General features: G+C 44.1%; 1 protein-coding gene across 1 annotated transcript; it reads left to right on the top strand.

Moving 5' to 3' along the window:
• The first annotated feature begins 17,528 nt into the window (after positions 1 to 17,528).
• CUNH9orf152 (chromosome unknown C9orf152 homolog) lies at positions 17,529 to 23,784 on the top strand. Its single transcript, XM_090275954.1, has 2 exons — positions 17,529 to 17,964; positions 21,910 to 23,784. The coding sequence occupies exons 1-2, from the start codon at positions 17,772 to 17,774 to the stop codon at positions 22,434 to 22,436; spliced, it is 720 nt and encodes a 239-aa protein (XP_090132080.1). The 5' UTR covers positions 17,529 to 17,771; the 3' UTR covers positions 22,437 to 23,784.
• Positions 23,785 to 23,869: the final 85 nt, after the last annotated feature.

Raw genomic sequence — 23,869 nt, 5'->3', positions numbered from 1 at the left:
GATGGACATAAAGAGAAAAATTGACAGAAATGCAGTCATAGTAGGGGATTTTAACACCCCATTGACTTCAATGGACAGATCTTCCAGACAGAATATCAACAAGGAAACAGGGGCCTTAACTGACCCATTAGATCAGAAGGATTTAATTGATATCTTTAGAGCCTTTCACACCAAAGCAGCAGAATATACATACTTTTCAAGTGCACATGGAATGTTTTCTAGGATAGACCACATATTAGGACACAAAACAAGTCTCAATAAATTTAAGAAGGTTGAAATCATATCAAGCATTTTCTCTGACCACAATGCCATGAAACATAAAAATCAATACAAGAGAACTAAAAATATATACTAAAAAATATATTAAATATATTTATTTAATTATTTAATTAAATATATTAAATATAAATGTAAAAATATATACTAAAAATATACTAAAAAATAAAAGACATGAAAGCTAAATAACATATTAAACAGTGAATGGGTCAACAATGAGATCAATGAAAAAATCAAAAGATACCTTGAAACAAGTGAAAATGAGTAGACAATCCAAAATCTATGGGACAGAAGAGAAAACAATCCTAAGAGGAAAGTTCATAGCTTTACAGGCCTTTCTCAAGAAAAAAGAAAAAGCTCAGATAAACAATCTAACTTTACACTTAAAAGAACTTGAAAAAGAACCACAAACAAAGCCCAAAGTGAGTAGAAGGAAGGAAATAATAAAGATGAGAGCAGAAATAAAACAAACTAGAGTCTAAAAAACCAATACAAAAGATCAATGAATCCAAGAGCTGGTTCTTTGAAAAGGTAAACAAGATTGACAAACCTTTAACCAGACTCATCAAGAAAAAAGAGAGAGAGAGGATCCAAATAAAATCAGAAATGAAGAGGAGAAATAACAACTGACATAAAACAAATACAAAAGGTTGTAAGAAAATATTGTGAACAACTATATGCCAACAAATTGGAAAACCAGGATGAAATGGATAATTTCCTAGAAACTCGGGCTTCCAAAACTAAATCAGGACAAATCAGAGAATCTGAACAGACAGATTGCACCCAGTAAAATTGAAGCAGTGATCAAAAATCTTCCAACAAACAAAAACCCTGGACCAGATGGCTTCACAGGTGAATTTTACCAAACATTCCAAGGACTAATATCTCTCCTTCTCAACTATTTCAAAAAATTCTAGAGGAGGGAAGACTCCCAAGCTCATTTTATGAGGCCAGCATTATACTAATTCTAAAACCAGATAAAGATGCTACAAAAAAAAAAAAAAAAGAAAGAAAGAAAGAAAGAAACTATAGGCCAATATCCCTGATGAACATAGATACTAAAATCCTCAACAAAATATTAGTAAACAGAATACAGCAATACATCAAAAATATCATACACCATGATCAAGTGGGATTTATTCTGGAAATGCAAGGTTGGTACATTTTCAAATCAATAAATGTGATCACCACAGAAAAAAAATGAAGAATAAAAACCACACAGTCATATCGACAGATGCAGAAAAAAACATTTGATAAAATCCTGCACCCATTTACGATAAAAACTCTCAGCAAAGTGGGAATAGAGGAAACATACCTAAACATAATAAAGGCCATATGTGACAAATCCACTGCCAGCATCAACAAGTGTTCTCCTTAAGATTGGGAGCAAGACAGGGATGTCCACTTTCACCTCTTTTATTCAACATGGTACTAGAAGTCCTAGCCACAGCAATCAGACAAGAAGAAATAAAAGGCATCCAAATTAGAAAGGAAGCACTAAAACTGTCATTATTTGCTGATGACATGATACTGTACATAGAATACCCTAAAGATTCCACCAAGAAACCACTAGAACTGATAAATGAATTCAGTAAAGTAGCAGAGTACAAAGTTAATATCCAGTAATCAGTTGCTTTTTGTATGCTAATAATGAACTAACAGAAAGGGAAATCAAGAAAATAATCCCATTCACGATTGCTTCAAAAACAGTGAAATACCTGCCTGGGTATTACCAAGGTTGTAAAAGACCAGCACTCAGAAAATCATAAGACACTGAAGAAACAAATTGAAGATACAAATAAGTGGAAGCACAAACTGTGCTCATGAATAGGAAGAATTAACATCATTAAAATGTCCATGCTACCTGAAGCAATCTATAGATTCAACGCAATTCCTATCAAGATTCCAACAGTATATTTCAGAAAACTAGATCAAACGTTTCAAACATTTATATGGAACGACACAAGGCCCCACATAGCAACAGCAATCCTGAAAAAGAAGAACAAAGTTGGAGGAATCGTGCTGCCTAATATCAAACTATACTACAAGGCCATAGTAATCAAAACAGCCTGGTACTGGCATAAAAACAGACACATAGATCAGTGGACCAGAACAGGGGCCCAGAATTAAACCCACACATAAAGATGTATGCAGATTGAAACAGGATTGTGGCTTTGGAGGTAGGAAGATGGAATTTCCATCTGATGGTTTCTATTTTCCCAGGTTGAAATGGGAGGAAAGCAAGTAGGCAATTTTGAGGGAAAGATATGGTAAAACAGTCATCTTCAAAATGTGGGCGCAGAGCCTGGTTTCTGGGCAGGGTTGAATGCCCAATGAGAAGTGTGTTAGGGCTGCAAAGCCCCGTTCTGTGCATTTCCCGCCACACTCAGCTGCTTCGATGCAAGCAATCAAAGGTGGGGAGTCAGAGTGCAGGCAGGATTGGGTCTTAGCAGGTAAGCCCCATGGAGTGAGGGTATAAAAAGAATCAGGAGCATTTTCAAAGGATTGCTTATACTGATGCAGCAGAGAATCAAGGCTGGGTAGGCAGAGAAGCAAAGCCAGCAGGAAAAGGCTGGCAGAGACAAAGGGAGGTGATGGAGTCTGGGGATCATAGGTCTTGACAAGGTCAAAGAAAGGTGGCAGTGGGAGTGATTGAGCAAGACTGGAGATGGTGGAAACGTGGGATTTAAACACAAGTTTTAGAGGTAATGCCGTTTCCTGGGAAGACAAGGATTCGGGTTACCTTGAAAAGGCAGTGAGGTGGGGTAGAGAAAGATGGTCGTAACTCAGCAGGTCAAGGATCTGAGACCAGGGGTTGGAAGGGTCGCTGAAAAAGAAAATGGAATAGGGATGGAGGGAATCTTTGATGTGAACCACGGTCAGTGATTAAGGGGTTTGGAAGACAGCAGATGGTTGCAATCAGGAGGGGGGAGAAGTTGGTGTAAGGGCATAAATGAATTTCAAAAGGGTAGGAGATTTTGCAGGAAGGAGAAGTAGTTTGTAAGGGGCATTGGAGGTCTAGCAAAAATCCACTCACCTCCTGACTCTGGGGTATGTGGCGTATAAAAGTTTGGGAAGGGGAACCCCTGGGAGATTGCTGCTAAGAAAGGAGAGAATGTTTCTAGAACACATTGAACATATAGAGAGGGCTCCTGATATAGGTTCCAGCAGGCACCATGAAAGGGACTGGGAGGGAGGGAGAAAAGGTGGGGCACAGATTGATTAGACTCAGGGTTTGGCAGCATGTTGGAATCAGAGTTTTTTAATTTTAAAAAGTGATGCTAGGAAGCCCTGGTCCGGGGTGTTGCCTGGGTTCCAGATGATTGGATAAGCAACCCAGGTTGAGAACCATTGATTTAGGGGATGAAAATATGGCCAGGGCATGGTGGGTGACCTGCTGAGGCTTGGCCTTCTGGCAGAGAATGTGGCCAACCCGGCACTGAGTCATGACAGCAGGCATTCTGACAGCCTCTTAGAATGAGACAGGAAAACATATCAATTGTTGCAGAAGTCAGTTAACACTTTTTTTTTCCCTTGAGCATTTTCAGATGAACATAAGTATCATGGTTTTTCCTCTTCCCATTCACGTAAGTTTTATAGCTCTTTCCTGCCAACCTCCATCAAAGAAAACTTCAAATTGCTAAGCTTGGTTGCTTTACTAGGGACCAAGTGTTTAGAATAGATGCTTCAAAGCTTGAGGAATACATCGTTAGCTATTTAAAATATTAAATATGTTAGCATCAATTCAAGATTCAGTAACTGAACAGTATAATTGAATGTCACATAGGATTCTGGTTGTCCCCAAAGTGGATTACTAATAAGTCTAGAAATAATGGTGAGTATTTTTTACTTGTTACCAAATTCATAAAAATGAAGGTGAATCCAGGATTTACAATTCCATAAATTATAAAATAACTGGAGCTATGGAAAGGCAAAAATATATATCACATAGATGTACTATGTAGTATAACGTACTGCTTTAGGGCTGGTCATGGTCTAGCAGGGGAGAAAGATACCAAAACAACTAAACATGATTTGATCAGGTCTTTAAGGTCTCTGGGAAGGAAAGGGCGATTATTCTGTCCAGGAATTCAGAGCCGCCTTTACAAAGGTGAAGGTATTTGAGCAAAGCCTAAAGGAAAAAAAGAGCAACCGGGAGTTCCAAAAGTGGGCTTAGTAGCATTGAGGTATCTTTGGAGAAAGGCAAGGAACACACAACAGCGAGAATCTGGAGCCCAGCGACACAGGAAGCTGCAAGGCTGGGACCTTGAAGGCCTTTGAGAAGATTTGGCCTATAGATCCCTGCTTTGCCAGGTTTTAGGTCATGGTACACAAAGGAAATATTTGAGCAGCCCACTGGGTTCATGTGGAAAGGATTTGGGGACATCGATATGTGGTTTAGTATTTCACTAACATTTTTGTTTTAAAATATTTTAATACAAAAAAAAAAAAAAAAAAAACAAATAAAACCAGTAGGGAGAATATTATAGAATTTGTATGAAATTTCTACAAAAACATCTTAATGTTTTAGTGTGAAACTTTCAACTTGTTTCCATGAACAGAACTTCTTTTAAAAGTTTAACTGTGAAACACAGAAGAATGTATTAATATAAAACACGTCTGCAAATAAATATAAGTGGGATAATAATAAATGTATTCTTCTGTGATCTGCTTCTCGCCCTCATCTTCATGCTTGTGAATGTCATCTATGTGAATGCATGCAGTTGTGGTTCATTTGTTTTCCTGACTGTATAGTATTCCCTTATATGGCTACTCCATACTATGTTCATTCCACTGTTATTAAACTGGGGTTAGTCTCTGTTTTTATTCACAAACAATGTTGCTGTGAACATTGTGCTGTGAAAGTGGTTCTTTAAGGTAGAAGCTTGGAGTGAAATCACTGCGTCATAAAGCCGAGCTTCTCAAACATTAAGCAGACATGAAATCACCTGGAGATCTTGTTAAAACACCAAATCTGCTTCAGGTTTGAGATCCTGCCGTTTGAAGCTCTCAAGTGATGCCAATGCTGCTGGTCACATTAAGTAGGGTACAAATTTTCTCTGTCTTAATAGAAAATGCCAGTTTTACCAAGTACTTATAAAAGTTCCTATTACTCCACAAACTCAGCAATACTTAATTATCAGACTTTTAGGTGTAAATGAAATAAAATTCAACTTAGTGGGTATATAACCATATTTTCTTTTCAATTTCTGTGATCACTAACGATGTTGGGCAATTTTAATGTGCTTTTGGCTACTGAGATTTGTCTTTTGTGAAAAGCACCTGTTCATCTTTTCTCTTTTTCTATTGATTGTTCATTCTTTTCTTATTGATTTTTCAGCATTCTTAATCCATACTGGGTGCTAGCTGTTTATTGATTTTATGTTGCAGACATTTTCTAGCATGTGGCCTATCTTTTCACCCACTTTGTGGAGTTCTGGGGTAAACAGAATTTCACAATTTTGATATCACTGAAACCTTGGAAGTCAGGTAGATGAGTGGCCTTCGGCACCTGGGAACTTGATGGGTTATCTACACACAGCAATTCCTAATCAAGTCTTTTAAACTTTTCTCTTTGTATTATAGCTAGCAACCATCAATAAAACCCCAAACTTTAATACCACAAGTAAGTGATAAACCTATAAGCAACTTAACCACCAGCAGTGAAATTATATTTCAGAAACACCAAGTTCTTCCCTTTCTTTCATTGTCCAATACCGTGTTAAAATGCATTGTGATTTCAAATCCAGTTTCGTGCCTTTAAATCAAATCTTTTAAAATGATAAAATGCAAGTAGCTTTCAGAATGCACATGCGCTGTTGGAGTAGTCACCCTGTCCATGCAGCGGGCACACCCACGACAATCGGGCTACTGCTTGCAGCTGGTCCTTCCACCTGCCCCAGCCCGCATTATCCCCCCTTCCCCAACAAGCCCTACCTTGGCGTTGGGCTTCCAGGGCACCTGGGCCCCATTCTTTTTCTGCATCTCAATGGGCATCTTGTCTGCAGTTGGCACCGGAGAACACAAGGTCCCGGAGGGGAGAGGAGAGCAAACGCCGCTCAGCTTGAGCTATCTACCATCCAGGCAGCTGCAGGTGCGGCTATCAGAGTGGAGCCCACGGGCCCAGGACTGGGCTGGTGACTGGCAGATGGATGTTTCGTGCTGCACCTGCAGTCCGCCTGCCTTCTCGGGAATACAGGCTGGGAAGCTCTGCTCCAGGAAAGAAGAAATCTTAGAATGCTTTAAGGCAGGGTAAGAAAGACCAGGCGAGGCAGTGAGAGGATGGATTGGAACAGTCATCCACCCTGGATGCACAGTCAGATCTACTGGGTTTGCTCTAAAATTACATTGAGCGCTGGAGCCCAACTCCCAGAGGGCCGGATTTAATTGGTTGTGGGTGAGGCACAGGCATCAGTAAGTAATTAAAGGCTCTCCAGGTGATTTAAATGTATAGCTGGTGACGGGAAGCACACTACGTATTAGTAGGGCCCGGGGTCCGGATGTCAGTGGGGCGTCTATGCAGCGGGAACCTGGCAGACCTGAACTGGTACTGAGGAGTCGAAGAGGAAGCGCTGGTGTAGACCAGTATTTCTTAGTGTGGTCCTGAAAACGTCTAACAAATGCAGATTCCTGGGTCTCTTGATTATTAGGAGTTCTAAGGGTGAGACCCAGTGATCTGCATTTTAAATAAGCTCTCTCTACGTGATTGTTAAAACACTAAAATTTGAAAAGTGAGAGGTATTTTGGAGGTTGAACCTACTGAATATGATCATTACCTACAGGTATTAGTATCAAGATTTTTTTTTTAATGACTTTAAGAATTCACCAGAGTGAATACCCTGAAAGAAGTACTGCGTATAGTCACCAAAAGGGACGCCACAGAATGAGCATTGGTAAAACCTGTAAAGAACATACCCAGCGACCTTCAGAGAATTCAGACACTGCTGCTCTTGTAAACCTCAGCTTTGAGCTTGCTTGTGTCTCAGCGATCAATAACCGGTACAGCTGCGTCATAGCTGGCTGGCTGCTGATGGGGGAGGTTATGTTCGGACGCAGGGAGTAACTGGATGGAGAAGCAATAGGTGAGGGAAAGAACGTGGCAAATCTCCGTCTGGAGGCAATTGATTTTTGAATGACAAAGTACCCTTTTTGGTCAACCAGAGACTCCTTCTTGCCTCCCTCTCTGTTTCAATTCTCAGCTCTGATGTAGGACTCGCTAATGAGTGTAGTGTTGGCAACAGCTGCTCAGGGCAACCCAGGAACCATTCTGCAGTATTACAGAGTTCATCTCACTCTTGAATTTGTATATAAATATATGGGCCTAGATGTAACACATGAAACATGATACTAAATTATAATTATATTTTTAAGATTTTTTTTTTTTTTTTTTTTTTTTTTTTTTTAGAGAGAGGGGAGGGGAGGGAGAAAGAGAGGGAAACCTGGATCCGTTGCCTGCACCTGGGACCTGCTCCGAAACCCAGGCATGCACCCTGACCAGGGATCATACCAGCGACCTTTTGGTTCTCAGGCCAGTGCTCAATCCACTGAGCCACACCAGCCAGGGCTAAATTGTAATTCTTTACATTGACAAGTAGATGAACATTGGATACTAGAAATGGGTAGTTCAATGCCTTATAAAAATGTGTAATAAGATTTAATTTTCACAAAAGTGTTGGCTCTATTGAATAATCTTTGGGTTTGTCCCTTTACTTTCAAAGCAGTTTTGAATATCTAAAAGAGAAAAATCATTTTGAAAACATGAAACTGTTACGATATTTTTATTTTCTAACTTCTAATTTACATTTTAAATTAAAATATATTCAACTTTTGAATATTTGGAAACAACTACACATCATTTTTTAATCCTTTGGATCGCTGCAATGAATACAAGTCAAGATCATAATAGAAATAGATACTAATGACAAAGAAGAAAAACTGAAAGAGACTAATAGAAAAATTCCAAATAAGAAGGCTGCTTAGATTTTTTAAAAGCAAGAAACCATGAAAATTAAGACTTTCTTGAGCATCATCCCTGTAAAAATCAGAAATAAGGCATTATAAATTATTTATTAATGAAGATTTAATTACTTATGAAAATGAACGATTATTCTTATCAAATGCACACCTCAAACTCTTCAAGTCAGATTACATGCTTTCAACTTTCTATTGCTTGCTAAGTGATTCTTTAGATATTAATGAAAACATTGAGATGGAAGAGAGATTTATGTCAAATACATAATTCAGAGGTAACAAATGTAACTCCGGGCTGCACCTGGCCAGATAAAGAAACGCATATCCAGAAAACCGGCTAATTAATCAAAAGGACAAAACTTCTGGAATGTTACTATATTTGTTAGATAATGATACTGAAAAGAGACAAACCCATTCAATAGCATGAATTATTTCCAGCAAACACAAATGTGCTTCCAATTAATGGTGTGGGTGGATAAGGGGCTGTATAATAAACCTGAGGAGCTGTAGGGAGGGGGAAGGGGGGACTCACGGCAGGCCTGACAGGCTCAGTGACCGAGAGTAACTGCACAGGGCGGTCTGATCATAAATTCCTAACTGGGCAGATCATGTGGGGAGTCACGGCTGTAGCTTCCTTAGCAAAGGTCAGTCCTTATCTTCAGTGAGCCTTGTCCACAGTTCTTATGCATCTAGGATAACATACCTTTGAAACATCAGAGTAATGTTCTTTTCTAAATCCCTTCAAGGCACGGCCACAGGCATCAGAGCACAAGACCAGAGAAGCCCTCATGTTACCTTGATCCTTACATACCATCTTCCTGGGCTGTAAATGTTAATTATTACCTATCCAGCACCCACCCGTATAAAAGAAGTATGTGTTTGTTTCTCCTTTTGCCTTTTATCTAATCCTATAGATTTTCCCGCTTTGCTTTCTTCAGCCTCTAAGCTACCACTACAAGACTTCACGTAACCCTCCTTCCGTCTCCTCCTTTGATTCTAATGTATTAAATAAGCTGCAGAACTGCCATTTTCAGGAGCATCTTCTCAATCCATTGAGTTCTTGCTTCCAGGCACATCCCCAAAATTTGACTCAAACTCATAAAATTTTCTCTAGGTTTGGACGTTCTTTCGTCAACAGTTGGTAATGGTTTTTCATTGGTTAAGCATGGGATAAAATACAGTATTGCATCTAATGCCATCTTTCAAACAAAATATATTAAGCACGTCTTTTTATTCTGATGTTTTAACATCTGGGGCCTTGCTGATCCTGGAGGGGTCACGCTCACCCAAACCCCAAAATAGTTCATTAGAATATCAGAAAGGGCCAAATTAAATGTGAAAACCCAACAAGAAAATTATGCCGAATGGAACAACTCTCACCTGGCTAGTTTGTGTCAGGTGATTTCTGTAAGCCCAGGCAGGGGTCATGAGCAAAACCTCCTGGGCTCCAAAAGTTCTTTTCCAAAAGGCATAGATGCAGTGGAAATCTTTGATAGAGAGAGAAGCAGAGAACCGTGGGACTTTCAGCAAATTTCCCTGGAATTTAGTGCACATACCTAGGTCTATGCACAAATGAGCTTGCTATCTGATGCCCACAGGGCAGACGAACAACAGAGCAGAGGCCGGTACCTTGGATAACAACAGTCTAAGCAGAAACTCATTGCCTGGGTAACAAGCCAAGGCAACATGTTCAGGTTGGACAGCTGTAGGTAAGTCCATCTGAAAGTCTGTGAAATTAGGCTCTCTCTTCTTCCCTGAATGTGTCTCAGTGCAGAGAGCCCAGGCCACACCTGTGTTAAGATGAGTCAGAGAACCCAGAGCAGAGGAACCTGAGAGAGACCTGAAGTGGATCCCTTCTTCCACTCTCCCCCTACTGCTACTCTCTCATAAATGCATCTCTGCAAACAGACCTGCCAGGACTGTGAGCAGAAAATAGTCTCCCCCGAACTAGGAAGCTTGACAAGCAACCATTTAAATAGTTCCGTGTTTCTCGGTCTAGGCTGCACCCTGGCAAGTGCAGATACCCAGACCCCTCCTTCCATGGTTTGGATGCCAAAGGCCCAGCATAAGTAACTTGACAAAGTTACTCACGTGCTTCTGAGTAAACAGTCAGGATTAAGAACCCCTGATGAGTTTACACACCTTAGGACTGCAGTCATCTGACTTGGAAACAATCTCCAAGAATGTGGGCCCAGATGTGGGAAGGCTTTTCAACCCATGGTCAGATTCACAATGAGTTGATTAAAGGAAAAGTTAAGGAGGATGGAGCTATGGTCACATTGTTCCTAGAGGTTAACTGATTTTGAAAGCTCCATACAAAGCCTTGTCTGAAAACCTGATTAAAGTTGTTTAACCTAGTTATTTTTAAAAGAGGGTTTTGCTGTAATAAAAAGTGGGATAACAGCTAATCTCATATCTCCATTTAAATTCAGGTTTCAATACCACAGAAAGGGGTTATGGAGTAGTGGAAGGTCTCATATCACAAGGTTGGGTGGCAGAAAGAAGTGGGTGCAAATTCCATACTGCTGATTATTAGCTGTGGGATCTTGGGTAGATAACTCAACCTCTCTGAACCCCTAAGACCTGTATCTCAGGAGGCTTGCAAGGATGGAATGGGACAACATATTCAAAGCATCTTCGCTAGGTTCTTTGACAATGGAACTGTATGGGGTTATGGTAAAGATGTTCAGGGAAGGTAGGAAAAAGGCAAAGGTCACAAGCCCTGTGTGGACTTGGCTGAGGCTACTGCCACATCCTTTGGGCTAGGAGTCAGCCCTGGCTGATCAGCAGCAGGCATTCTTCACTCTGATGCTCCTCCCTCTTGGTTCAATTATAATACTTTCCGTCTCTTTTCTCTGTGGATTAATTGGTTCTGTATTGCTCCATACTGAAGGCTGATTAGCTGGGCCTATCTGAGGAGCTCTGTTTACTTCAGTTTCCACCCCAGGCCACTTCACAAGCCACTGACTAGCCATCAGTGGTGCCTGGGGAGGGTGGTGAGGTCACGTGGCACCAAGGCACGCATAAAGAAGCCCTCTGAAGGAAGTTACAGGCACATGGGGACCTAGAACAGGCAGGAGTTTTGTGTGGCCTGCCTGGTACCGTGCTGGGCATTCCAAAGAACAGGAGCTCATAAGCAGTAGCTGAAACATCTCAAACACTCAACCTTCCTCTGTTGTTTGTGAGGCTATGACTCAAAGAGCCCACTAGAGGGCAGAAAACTTTACTTTAAGATGATGAATTTTTTTTTAAACTGGTAAACTGGATAAATTGTAATTATTGGAATAATAGGTAGTCATAGACAAGTCTTATTACATACTTTCTAAGGGTCAGGAAATCCTCTAAACACTTTATATACATTATTTTATTTAATTTATTATGGTATTCTCTTCATCTAGTTCATATCATAAATTATAATTATGCAATTGTTAGTAACTTGTTTTTTCCCATTTTAAGTATGATTACACAAAAATTTACTTATATTTGACCAGGAAGTTTATTATTAAATTTCTTTTTTCTAATATCTTTTTCTTATGTTATTAATTAATTTTATTATTTAACTTGTTTTTCTTTTCTGTCCTCACGCTGGACTGGAAGTTCTATGAGGATGATGTCTGTTTAATTTACTATTCTATACTGATTAGTGAGCCTGAATCATTCTAGCAGCTGAATAAATTCTTTTTTAATGAATAAATGTTGAGTGAACTGAATCTTGACCTCAAAATCAAAATGTGGATGCTGTAATTATTATAATACATTGTGTTTTGTTATTAGTAAAATTATTTTAAAATTTGTGCTATCTCTTTAGGTATTTGAGGTTAATTATTAAGTAGTTGTCTCATATTCTATCAATAGCTTTTATATGTTTTATTTTGGGAGAAAAAAACATTCTTTTGTACATGAGCAAAAATGCTTTGAATGTACTATCCCATCTCATCTGTGCAAGCCTCCCGGGAAACAGGTATTATAGGTTCATTTTAGGCGCTCAGAGAGGTTGAGGTACCTACCCAAGATCCCACAGCTAATAATTGGCAGTACAGAATTTGCACCCACTTTAGAAGAACTCACATTATTATTTAGTTCTTGATTATGGTGATTAAAGGTATTGTAATTATTAAGACCAATTTGTGAATTTATGTTCAAAATATGCTCATAGAGTGCTGCTCTCATGCCAGGCACAGTTCTAAGGACGTTGCATCCTTAAAAGGTGCTATTATTAGCTCCACTTAATAGATGGGGAAACTGAGGCACAGAGCTGTTTTCTATGTTAAGAAACTTGCCCAAGATTTCACAATTAATAAGTGCAGAGCCAGGATTTAAACCTAGGTATTCTGGCTATAGACTCCAGGCATATAATCATTGCCTCTAAAATTCACTTAATGATTTTATACAATTACTACATAAAGTAATAATTGCATAGGTAATAATTCTTCTGGATCACAGCAAAAAAATTTGGAAGAATTTTATGCATTTTTCACAATAGACTTTTAATGTATATCTGGAATAGTAGTGTTGGGGAAAGAGGCACAAAATGTTCAGAAGGTAGCCTTGGTTCTCAAAATCTTGTTTCTAGCCAGAGAGTGATTTTGTCATTACATGGTAAAAAAAAAAAATTATGAAGTATTATCCCCTTTCCAAAAAACCCAAACACAAGAACCAGCTAATATGCACAGGCCAGCCAACTACAAGGCAGAGTTCTTGGTGTGTCCACAGAAAAGACAAAGCATGAGGCACAGAAATCTGTTAATATCACCCAGGAAGTTTCGCAACTCGAAGAGCAAACAAAATCCACAGGGCTCAGCAATTCTCCTCCCAGATAGAATACCCCAAAGAACTGAAAACAGGTATTCCAACAGAAACCTGTGCTTGAGTACTCAGAGCAGCACTATTCACAAGCCTGCTCGTCACACTAGCCCAAACGCCCAGCAACAGGCGAATGGATAAACAAGATATTTTCATACAATGGAATATTGTTCAACCCTAACAAGGAGCAAGTACAGACCTATGCTACCACATAGATGAGCTGTAAAAACACAGTGCCGAGTGAAAGAAGTCAGACATAACAGGTCACATGCTGTGCGGTTCATTTATAGGAAGTCTCCAGAAGAGGCAAGTCCACAGACACGGAAAGCAGGTTTGTGAACTGGGGACAGTGGGGATGAGGAAAAGCTGGAGATCGGGGTAACTTCAGCTTTCCCTGGAGTGTCCAGGGGAAAGCACTTGGAAGTCCTCTGCCAGGACAGGATTCACTGTGGGTACTAGCTCTGCTGGCCCGCAGCTCTCAAACCATCCTCGCGCCTTCCTTCTTCAAGCCTCTGGCTCTCACTCACCAATGGCTGGTCTTTCGTCACAGTGCCTGCAGGTGAGGGGATTCTCTCTGGACTACTGCCCTAGTGAGAAGTGACACCCTGCTACCCAGGTCCCATGGAAAAGCTGGATCTTCTGGACAGGAGCAAACCTGGATCCTTTAGGTCTAATTTCCTTTCTTCTAAGCTCCAGGGAGAGCTGCAGGACCTGTTAGATTAAGCACAGGCTTATCTCTCAACCACAGACTTTAATTTCAGGTTCAGTACAGTTTAAATACATGTGGGCAAACATTTCCTCAAATAACAGAGCATCTCATCCCTACTCAGATATCTTGCACTGTGAGCAAACTTAAATCTTGTTTCTTGCTCCCCTGGTGAGCCTACCTGAATAATAAAGAGCACCCTTTTTTTTTTTTTTTTTTTTTTTAAGAGAGAGATTTTATTTATTTTTAGAGACGGAGAGGGAGAGAGAAAGAGAAGGAGAGAAACATCGATCTGTTGCCTCTCATACACACTCCGACCGGGGACCAAACCTGCAACCCAGGCATGGGCCCTCACTGGGAATCGAACCCATGACCTTTTGGTTTGCAGGGTGACACCCAACCAAGTAAGCTACACTGATCAAGACTAAAGGACACTCTTTTGGTGGCAGCACTCGTTCTTTTCCAGGGAGGGCTCCAGACTCACTCCTATTTTTCACTTATTTCTGAAGCTCTCCTGAGATGGGATAGAGTTGCCATGTTTTTCTTACACTATTATTGTTGTTAAATCATAAGGAAAGGGTAGGTTATACAATAAGTGGTACTGTGACAATTGGACAATTATTCGGAGGAGAACATAGCTACATCCTTGCCTTGTATCTGACATTCTAACACTAAAACCAATTCCAAACAGGTTAAAGATTTGAGTGTTAAGAGAGAGAGGCGAACCATCTGAATTAAAAAAAAAAAAAAGGTACTTAATCCTCAAAAAGGTATACAGTCAATAGATATTTCTTACTGAAATATCTACAAAGATGCACACATAGGAAAAGATAGGTATGAATACTAAAAGGTGAAGCCTGACAACTTATTGACAAAACACAATAGAAATCAAGTTCAATTTTACGGCAGGTACAGCTGGAACATCACAGAGGGTCCCCTCTTGCCTTCCGCTCATGATAGAGAAACCCTCTGTTAAAAAGGAATGAAGAAGCCTGGGCCATCTTCCACCATCTATCTCTGAACCAGAGGCCCTGGGACTCAGTAAACTAGGCAGGTGCCTCTCTAGAGCAGTGGAGAACTTTAGAAGTATGTCAGTCTACAGACACTACCCTAGATTAATTAAACCAGACTACTTATGGGAGGCACTCGAGCACTGGTGTTTCTTTAAAAACTCCCAAGGTGGTTTGGATGTGTAGCCAGATTGATAACTAGTCTCCCGCATGTATTTCTCAGGTGCTATTTTGTAGGGCAGGAGGGGAGATCAGGAGACTCTGCCCCCGCCCCCGCTTTGGCCACCCTGCCTCATTGTGACATTTCTTGCCTTCCTTACCGTCTGTAATTTCCCTCTTTATGGTTTCTTCTTCTACCATTTTGATTTCTCTTTTTCAATTTTCTGTATTACCTTCTTACTTCTGCCTGCCCCTTAAGTAATGGTCTTCCCAGAGCTTGCTATCTTGAAGTAACCTCCTAAATTGGAAATTTCATTCAATTCTAAGACATCAGCTGCCACCGATGGACTGCAGACTTCCATTCTTATGCTGTAGGGTGGGTTATTTTCACCTCTATGATCCTATTCTGGGAGTACAGTTCCACTCCACGGATGGAACCATACCCAACCCGAGCCAGGAAAACTGAGGTGGTCTTGGCAAGACGGGGAAAAGAGAGTGACACCTTTTAAAACAACAAAATAGCCCAGGAATTATGTTAAGAAGTACCCTTGTAGAAACTCCACCAGCCTAGACCGTTCACCCTGCCTTTGAATATTGGAGCAAGCATGATAACGGACCAGAGGCCAAGAGAGAGAAGTTAGACCTGGGACAAGAAAAGAGAAAGAAGACACTGGGAGGGCACAGAGGAAGCCTCCCTTCTGCCCATCGAACATGGACTTGAACAAGCTAACGGGAGACGAAAAGGGGAAAAGAAAGAGCGACTTGGCCCATCTCTCAATTCCATACATGCCTAACAGTCTACTGATAAAACTTTCCTAATAATGAGCTGTACCGTTTTCACAACTGATGATGCTTACATTTCTCTACCAAGCGTCTAACCCCCTCCTGCTGACCCAGAGACCATGGGCACAAACATGTAAAACAAAGCCCTCCTCTTCTCCCCCACCCCGCTCCGCTCCTCACCTGTGCCATCTTTGTGAATGGAACTACCATTCCCCTGCCTGCTATGGGTTAAATTGTGTCCCCTCCCCCCAAATTCATATGTTGATGTCCTAATCCCAGTGCCTCAGAATGTGACCCTATTCGGAAATAGTCATTGCAGATATAATTCATTGAATTAAGATGAGGTCATTAGCGGGCCCTAATCCAATATGACTGCTGTCCTTCCTTATGAAAAGGGAAAACTTTGAAACAGAGACATGCACACAGGGATCAGGTGATGCCTCTGCAAGCCAAGGAACACCAAAGATTGCCAGCAAGCCACCAGAAGCCGGGTGACAGGCATGGAACAGATTCTCTGTCATTGTCACCAACAAGAGCCAACCTTACAACCTTGATCTCAGACTTGGAGCCTCCAGAACTGTGAAATCATGCATTTCTGTTGTATAAGCCCCCAAATTTGTGGCACTTTATTTTGCAGCCCTAGCAAACTAACATATTACCCAGAGATGTACCCTCCATCTCTTGCCTCCACATCCAATGAGGACATCCATCTGCATGCAACCCACATCCAATGACTAGCAATTTCCAATGACACACACATGACTAGCAATTTGTGGTACTTTGTTTTGTTTGGCACGCCCTAGAGAAGTCACACACTACCCAATGGAGATGTCCTCTCTGTATCCAATGACTAGATCTCATCCAGTTCAGACTTCTAAGTTCAGTCTTTACTGTTTCCCTTGCCTCCCTAGGTGTATTGGGTTTGGTGTAAGCTATTAGCCCTGTTAAGGTAGAAAGGGCTTCATTGTCCAAGCAGAGCCAGAGAGGTTGAACCTAGTACAAAAGACAGAATGTCTAAGGTTCGGGGGGTGGACAGAGGGGGTGGAGCTGGCAAGCAGAGGGTGAGGGAGCCCCTAGCTGTGGATAAGATAGACACCAACCCACTGCTTGTCTGCAGAATGCAGAGACTGCAGAGGATGCACTGAATGTCAAAGAGGTAGGGCTGGCTAGAGGCTTGGGCTCCCTCTTCCCCAAGGAAGAGGACAGAGTGGGGTTGGGCTTTTCCCTGAGATGTGTGTTGGGGGTGAGCGGGGCTCTTGGGGACAACTTTGCTGCTGGGTCACACCTGCAGCACGCACATTCCCGAGGCACCCTCTGCGTGAGGCTGCAGAGGGTGTTTTCTTTTCCAAATGCAAACTGAACGGACAGGTTTGCTGATGCCTGTCCAGGGTCCAGTCCAAGAGGTGTGAGCTGGGCGGGCGCTCGGCATTCCCAGCATCAGCTCCAGCTCTGCCGGCAGGTGGGAGGCCTCTGAGAACTGGATTCTAAACTTCAGGATCAAGCAGTGAAGGACCTGGGACACGAAGCCTCCTTGGAGCAGCTGTGTTTGCCTTTCTCTTTGTCGCCTGCCCCTCCCCTCACCCCGGTGCCCCCCAGCCTCTCACCCCCCCATTCCTTTCTCCTGCCTCCCCTGCTGCCCCTGCCCACCTCTCTTCTCATCCATTAGCCACCCTCTATCACCTTCTTCCTCCATTCCCTCCCTCCCTCTTTGCATACCCCTTCCTTTCCTGCTCCCCAGTATTCCTCCTCCCCTGGACTATTCCTCCCCCTCACCCACCCCACCTCCCCTCCCCACCCTCCCATCCCACACCTACCTTTACTCCTTCCCTGACCATTTCGCTTGACCCTACATTTCTCTCCACTTTGCTTCTTTTCACTTCCCCGCACCCCCTCCTCCGCCCCCTGCCAATATCTCCTTCTCCTTCCCTTTTCCTCCCGGTCATCTTTCTCTCTTTCTCCCTCCCCTGCCTCTTTCCACACCCCCGCAGCCCTCCTTAGCCCCTCCGCCTCTCACTCCTCCCCACTCCCGCCCCACCCAGTGTTTGCATTTCTCCCGGATCCAGATGAAGAGGTTGCCCTGCCCCAGCCTGTGCCCGGCCCACTTCTGGCAGCTGGGGTCTTGCTTCATGGCTGACGGCTCCAGGACTCAGGCCCCAGGGAAAGGGCCCCCACTCAGCATCCAGCTCCTGCGAGCCCAGTACAAGGGCCTGAGGCAGCAGCAGAGGGCCCAGGCCCAGCTCCTGGTGCTCCCAAAAGGTAGGGCTGGGCAGGTGCTGGAAGCAGCAGTGGAAGGGAGGAGGAACTGGCTGGGGGTGGGTGGGTGGATGATGTGGCTGGGGGGTCCCCAAGCTGCAGGCTGGGCAGGGCCAGGACTCTGGGGGGCCTTCCTGGGGGGGCAGAGCAGGAATGCAGGCCCCCTGGAGTGGGAGCCAGAGCAGGGAGGCTGGCTCAGGGCAGCCCTGCTGGACTCCATCCTCATGCCTATTGAGCCAGGGGCCTCGGCCAGGCATCTGGCCAGCAGTCTGCTGTTCCCTGGCCTCTGTCTTCTGTTCTGATCTTGCTGGACTGGTCTGCCAGGTCAGTCAGGCGGGGCCCCCCTGCTAGGCCAGGTGGGGAGAAGGGAGCTCTGCTTCCTGGCTGGGTCTCACCCAAGCACCTCCTGCAAACCCAAGAAACTGGCTCCGGAGAGAGAAGAAGACGTGGCAGCCTGGGTCCTGGCCAGAGGAAGTGCAGGGCTCAGGGTCCCAGGAGGTGCCCTGGCTCGGGGGGCTTGCTCATCACAGCCTCCAACAACAGCCAGGGAGGTGCAATGAGACACAGAAGCCCCCTCTTTGTGGGGAGAAGCCTGTTTCTTTGGGAGCTCAGATTTCATTGCAGGAGGAAGTTAGGGACACAGGGCTCAGAAATCAAGCGCTGGTAAAGCCCCAGGCCTTCAATCTCTAACAGAGAAACAGGTCAAGGGAGGTGGGAAGGTCCCTTGAAAGGGCGAGGCTGTGCCTGGGAGTTTGTATGGTTATCTGTGCAGTTCAGCACTCACTGAGCAGCCCGCCTGCAGCAGGTCAGGCTGGAAAGGAATCAGGAGCCAGAGGGACCTCACCAACCTGGACAGGAAGGGCTCTACCTTTTGGAGACAGAAATGTTACTTCTGAGCTGAAGGCAACCATCTCCCATTACTTGGGCTGTTGCCAACCAATGAGATCCATTTGAACTGAACTGTCACAGCCAAATAACCCCACCCCCCATCTCTGCAGGCTTAAGCTGAACATTTCCTCAAGACCTATCTCAACCCCAAGGGTGTTCGTTCATTCATTCATTCATCAAATATTTATTAAATTAAACCACTATCTAACGAAAGCACCATCCTTAACACACCTGCAATTCAGACTCAGAAACCCATGTACCAAAGACAAGTCAAACTCAACGTTCCCCATGGAATTCACCATCCCTTGCCCCTGCCCCTCCCAGCTGGCCCTTCCTCCTGCATTCTGTAACTCAGAGCTCCCTGCTCCAGGAGGAAATCAGGGTAAACTGACAAAAATAAGGTGAAAATGTTGCTAGGGAGACAAAAAAGCAATCTTGCCTATAGTTGAGCAGTGGGGTAGATGGGGGGTGCTGTTCATTGAGAGAGGAAATGCAGAAGACAAAGATATTGGCTAGAGAGAGAGAAATTTGTTTGTGAATATGCTACAATTGACAGAGTTGTCTCTAGGATTTCCAACCAGCCTGGATCTCAGGGAAAAAATGGGGGCTGGAGACGAAGATTTGTACTTGAAGCCACGGGCATGGGTAAAATTGCAGCAGGTCAACGTGTAACTTGATAAGAGGCTAGGATGAAAATTAGAGTTCTGGCACATTCACCTTTTTAAGAGACAAGCTGAGGAAGAGGAGCACGGAGAGACAGAGGGATCAGGCAAAATGATGGGAGAGGAATATTACAGCCTTAAAAAGGAAGGAAACTCATTCATAGGCTGGACCTTGAGTTAACCGTGCCTGAGCTTTGAGAACGTTATGCCAAGCGGAAGAAGCCAGTCACAGGAAGACAAATACTGTGTGACTTCACTTACATGAGGTACCTGGAGTCGTCAAATTCACAGAGACAGAAAGGAGCGGGGTGGTTGCCAGGAGCAGAGGGAAGCAGAGAGTTGGGGTTTAATGGGTACAGAGGTCAGCTTGGGAAGACGAAACGCGTTCTGGAGATCTGCTGCCTGACAGTCTGAGCGTACTGAACACTACGGAACTGTACCCTTAAAGTCGTTAAGATGCTAAATCGTATGTGTGTTCTACCACAATTAAATAGTTTTAATGGGGGGAAACAACAGGAGATATTCTGTCATGAAGCCAAGCACGTAGAGGACATTTAAGACAGGGCTTCTCTGTGTCCAGTACACGGACATGCAGAAGGATACAGGGACATTGAGATCGGCTCCCACTAAAACTAGATTTCAGGGTCTCAAGACACTGGGTTGTGTTTGGAAAGGCAGGTATTCCTGGGGGTTGATTAATGGCAGAAAGGACCCTTGAATTAGCTTTCTTTGTCTTGTCTTAGTATTATGCGATGGATCTAAATTCTAGACATTTGGTTCCAAGGAGGAGCTTCACTGCCCTGACGCAACGTAAGGGCTCTGTGGAAGCACAGGCTGGGGTCCAGGAAGGTCCTGTGCTCCAGTGGCTGGCGTCCAAAAGGCATGTGCTTTTGTGACATGCAGGCCGTGGGGGACTCATCTCATGGAGAAGAGACGGGGGATGAGAATTCATGTCTGGGCTGGGTGGTTTCTCTGTGCATTTCATGTGACATTCCCAACAGCACTGCCAGGTGGCTCCTCTTTTCAGATCTCCATTCCCTGTCCCTTCGTCTGGGTGAAGAGAGAAATGAAGGAAGAGCTCAAAATGCCTCTTCCCCACCCGCATCTTCTGGCAAATGCAACCAAGGAGGGGGGATTAAGGAAGCACCATCTCCCCCTCTTCCTCTGTGAGCAAATAAGTACAGAGCACGTTGCATGTCTGTAAAGGTTTGTTCCCCTAAGAAAACAGTCGTGCAGGAAGGAAGCAGAAACAAATGTGTTGTCTTCCCGCTGGGACTCGCGTCCACGGGGCTGTGATGTGGCAGAGATGGGTGTGTTGGTCCTCTGTCCTCCAGGATTCCCACGATTGGAGCTCCTCTGACTCTCTTCCTCCAACACTCTCTCTCCACTCCTGTCATACACCTTGTCACCGACAGGGCCTCCTGCAGGGGACAAACGCCAGAATGCTCACGGGAGCTGCACTGACATTTCATTTCAGAGGGCCTGGCAGGCTGGTCATAGACCGATTTGCTATGGGAACATGCCTTTCAGACATTCATTCCCATAACCCTCACTGCCACCAAGCATTGACAGGAAGCTATCATATTCGACAAGGTAGTGAGAGTATGCCCGCGAAGAAGAGAGACTTCAGTCTGCATCCTCATACCTGAAGCCAGTTCAGGGAAGCAATGGGGGCTGCAACTGTGTTCCCAGAACGGAGTCTGTAGGAAGAAGGAAGGATAATGGCCAGTCTTCCTCCACCTTGGGTGGTAAACCCAGTATTAGAATCATACAACACACAGCCCTGTAAGTGAAGTCCTTTCCACAGGGAAGTGTCTGTGAATCCTGACAGGTGACCACGAGTGTGCCTTCGCTCCTTGACCTTCTTTCAGCCTGAAATGCTAGCTCCTCCGCTCGTCCTAGGGGTCACTCCCTCAATGCAATAAAAAACTGAGGCTTCTTATTAAATTCTATTATGCTTGAGTTTTTCGCTATAGCATTGGTCACTGCCGAAAATTTTATTATATTCATTTGCTTACTGCTTTTCTACCCCACCAGAATGCATCAGGGATTTTGTCTCCCTGTTCACTGCTGTATTTCTAGGACCGAGGAAAATAATGCCTGGCACATAATGGGTGCTCAATAACTATTTGTTGTATGAATGAATGATTGTGTGTGTAAGAGAGAAAGAGAGGCAGAGACAGCTTGCCTGGGTGTGAGTTGCAAATGAGTAGGGTCGGGAGGGACTGTACCTGTGTGAGCATCTGGGAGTGGGATCGCGTGTGTGCATGTACATGCGTGTACACTCACATAATGTACTGGGTACCTGGCCTCTGTGTCATCTGGGGCACAGCCTCCTTTCATGAGAGCTGCCCACGTCCCTTCCGGCGGTGACCGTGCTTGTGCCTTGCTTTCTCAGGAGGGAACACACCTGCTCCCGCTGAATCCATGGTCAGTGCTGTTTGGATTAACAAGGAGAGGAGGCATTCGCTGTTCCTGGACAAGGTGGAGCCCGAGGCAGCGGGGATGCTGGAGGAGGTGGACAGAGGCTATCCACAGGTCCTCGGGGCCCCATGGCGCCCACAGTTGCAGGTGTGCTGCTCCGCCCAAACCCTCCACCAGGAGACCCGTCATCGCATAAAACACGAGAGCCAGTTCACGGGGTCCGAGCAAAGGCTGCCTCGGGAAAGAGATCCAGGCTTGCTTGATAACGAGCCAGTGATGCAGCAAGGGACCACAATCCCAGAGGCAGCCCCGTGGGAGGGTCAGGTGGGCCAAACTCCAACACAGGCAGCGGGTTCCAGCTTAAACAATGGCATTCGGTGCCCTTCCTCCGTAAAGAATGCACACAGGCCTGGAAAACCAGCTCACTATCCATTTCCCCAGAGGAAAACTCCCAGGATCTCCCAAGCTGCCCGGAACCTAGGCTTATATGGCCCAACCTGAAGCTTTCTACTCAGCCAGGTGTCCCAACCTTGAGGCCATCTGTGGTCTCATCAAAGAACCCAGGAGGCAGAGTCACAACAAGGGCCTCTAGCTGTGAACTGACCTGGATGACCTCAATGGTAGGTATTGTGGGAAATGAACTTCACAGTGGGCACAGGATCTTGTCCTTTAAAAAAAAAAAAAAAAAAGTTGTCCAGACGAGACGGCTCACAGTTCAGGATGAGAGTGCTATCTGATCAATGCAGCCCCATTCTGTTTATATGGAACATTGCTATGGAGCCCAGGATGCCCAGCAGGACACCTACTCAGTCCCTGGCACCAGGGGACTCTGAAGTGTAAAATAGGGACTGTAGCCCATGGAATGCCTTGGCAGAGCCTTGGAGTCAACAATCGTGGACATTCTTGTTTCCACCATCATCTGGTGATGTCTCATGTGTTCTGGAGAAGAGGAGCTCTGAGAATTGCCTTTGTCTGGTTGCTCTGCCTGGTGACCAGCTCAGTTAGAAGCCCCTATATTCACTGGTACAGACCACACCATTCCAGCGTGAGCTTCCCAAGGTACAGTCACCCTTGGGAAAGAGGGGCAGAACAATGCCAGCTACCACTTAGGGTGCTGAAGGGGTCCCTAGGAAGGGTTGGGTCACCTCTCACCTCTCACTGAGACTGTACTCCCCAGTGTCACCACAGAGTTATTTCCCTCTGTCCTTCCTTCCCCCCTTTCCTTCCTTTCCCTCCCTTCCCTTCCTTTCCCTCCTTTCTTCTTTCCTTCTTTCTACTTTTCTATTTGTCTGTTGTCTCTCTCTCTCTTTCCCTCCCTCCCTCTCCCCTCTCTCTAAATTAAGTTCTTATTAACACTGCCCATCATTGAAGTTCTGTAGTAATAGGAGTCTGAGCAGAAGGAGCCAAAGATACGGTCCTACTTGGAATATACGTGCCTTCCACAAACTGTTCCCTTTTCTGCCAAATTTGGATCACTCCATTCCTTCCCAGGGTATTTTAAACTTAGGGGAAAGTGAAGCAGGTGTTACTTGGGTGAGGTGGGGAATAATATGTGTTTCCTGGTTAATATTTAACTTTAGTAATGATATTTAAATACATCTAAGGTGCCTTTTCCTCATATCAATCCTCTCTCTGTAAAGTTTCACCCATATCTTTCCCGATCCCATGGCACAGTCTTGCCTATCCATATCCAGAGCTGTTAATTAGGATTGTCATTACCTATCAGAAATACATATGTGCCTGCTCCTTGGACCACCCAGAAACTCGCTCCATTGTGATTCCTTTTGTGAATAATTAATAAGAGCCAGTTGTTCATTTTTTCATAGTCTAATGAAAAACAAGAACATTTTCTGAAAACAAAACAAAAAGTGTGTCCTTTGATTTTGTTTTAAAAAAGATTCCCACTCCTTGGCCAGGTGGCTCAGTTGGTTGAA

The sequence above is a fragment of the Furipterus horrens genome, unplaced genomic scaffold, assembly GCF_987537825.1.
Source record: "Furipterus horrens unplaced genomic scaffold, mFurHor1.1.pri manual_scaffold_4, whole genome shotgun sequence".
Classification (NCBI taxonomy): domain Eukaryota; kingdom Metazoa; phylum Chordata; class Mammalia; order Chiroptera; family Furipteridae; genus Furipterus; species Furipterus horrens.
The sequence above is the reverse complement of the archived record's forward strand: the minus strand, read 5'-3'. Positions and strand labels throughout refer to the sequence as shown.

Excerpts from the sequence above, each read along its gene's own strand:
- CUNH9orf152 (XM_090275954.1), top strand. The coding sequence starts at position 17,772 with ATGAAGAGGTTGCCCTGCCCCAGCCTGTGCCCGGCCCACTTCTGGCAG. Across the intron at positions 17,965-21,909 it reads GCTCCTGGTGCTCCCAAAAG|GAGGGAACACACCTGCTCCC; the intron begins GTAGGGCTGGGC and ends TTGCTTTCTCAG.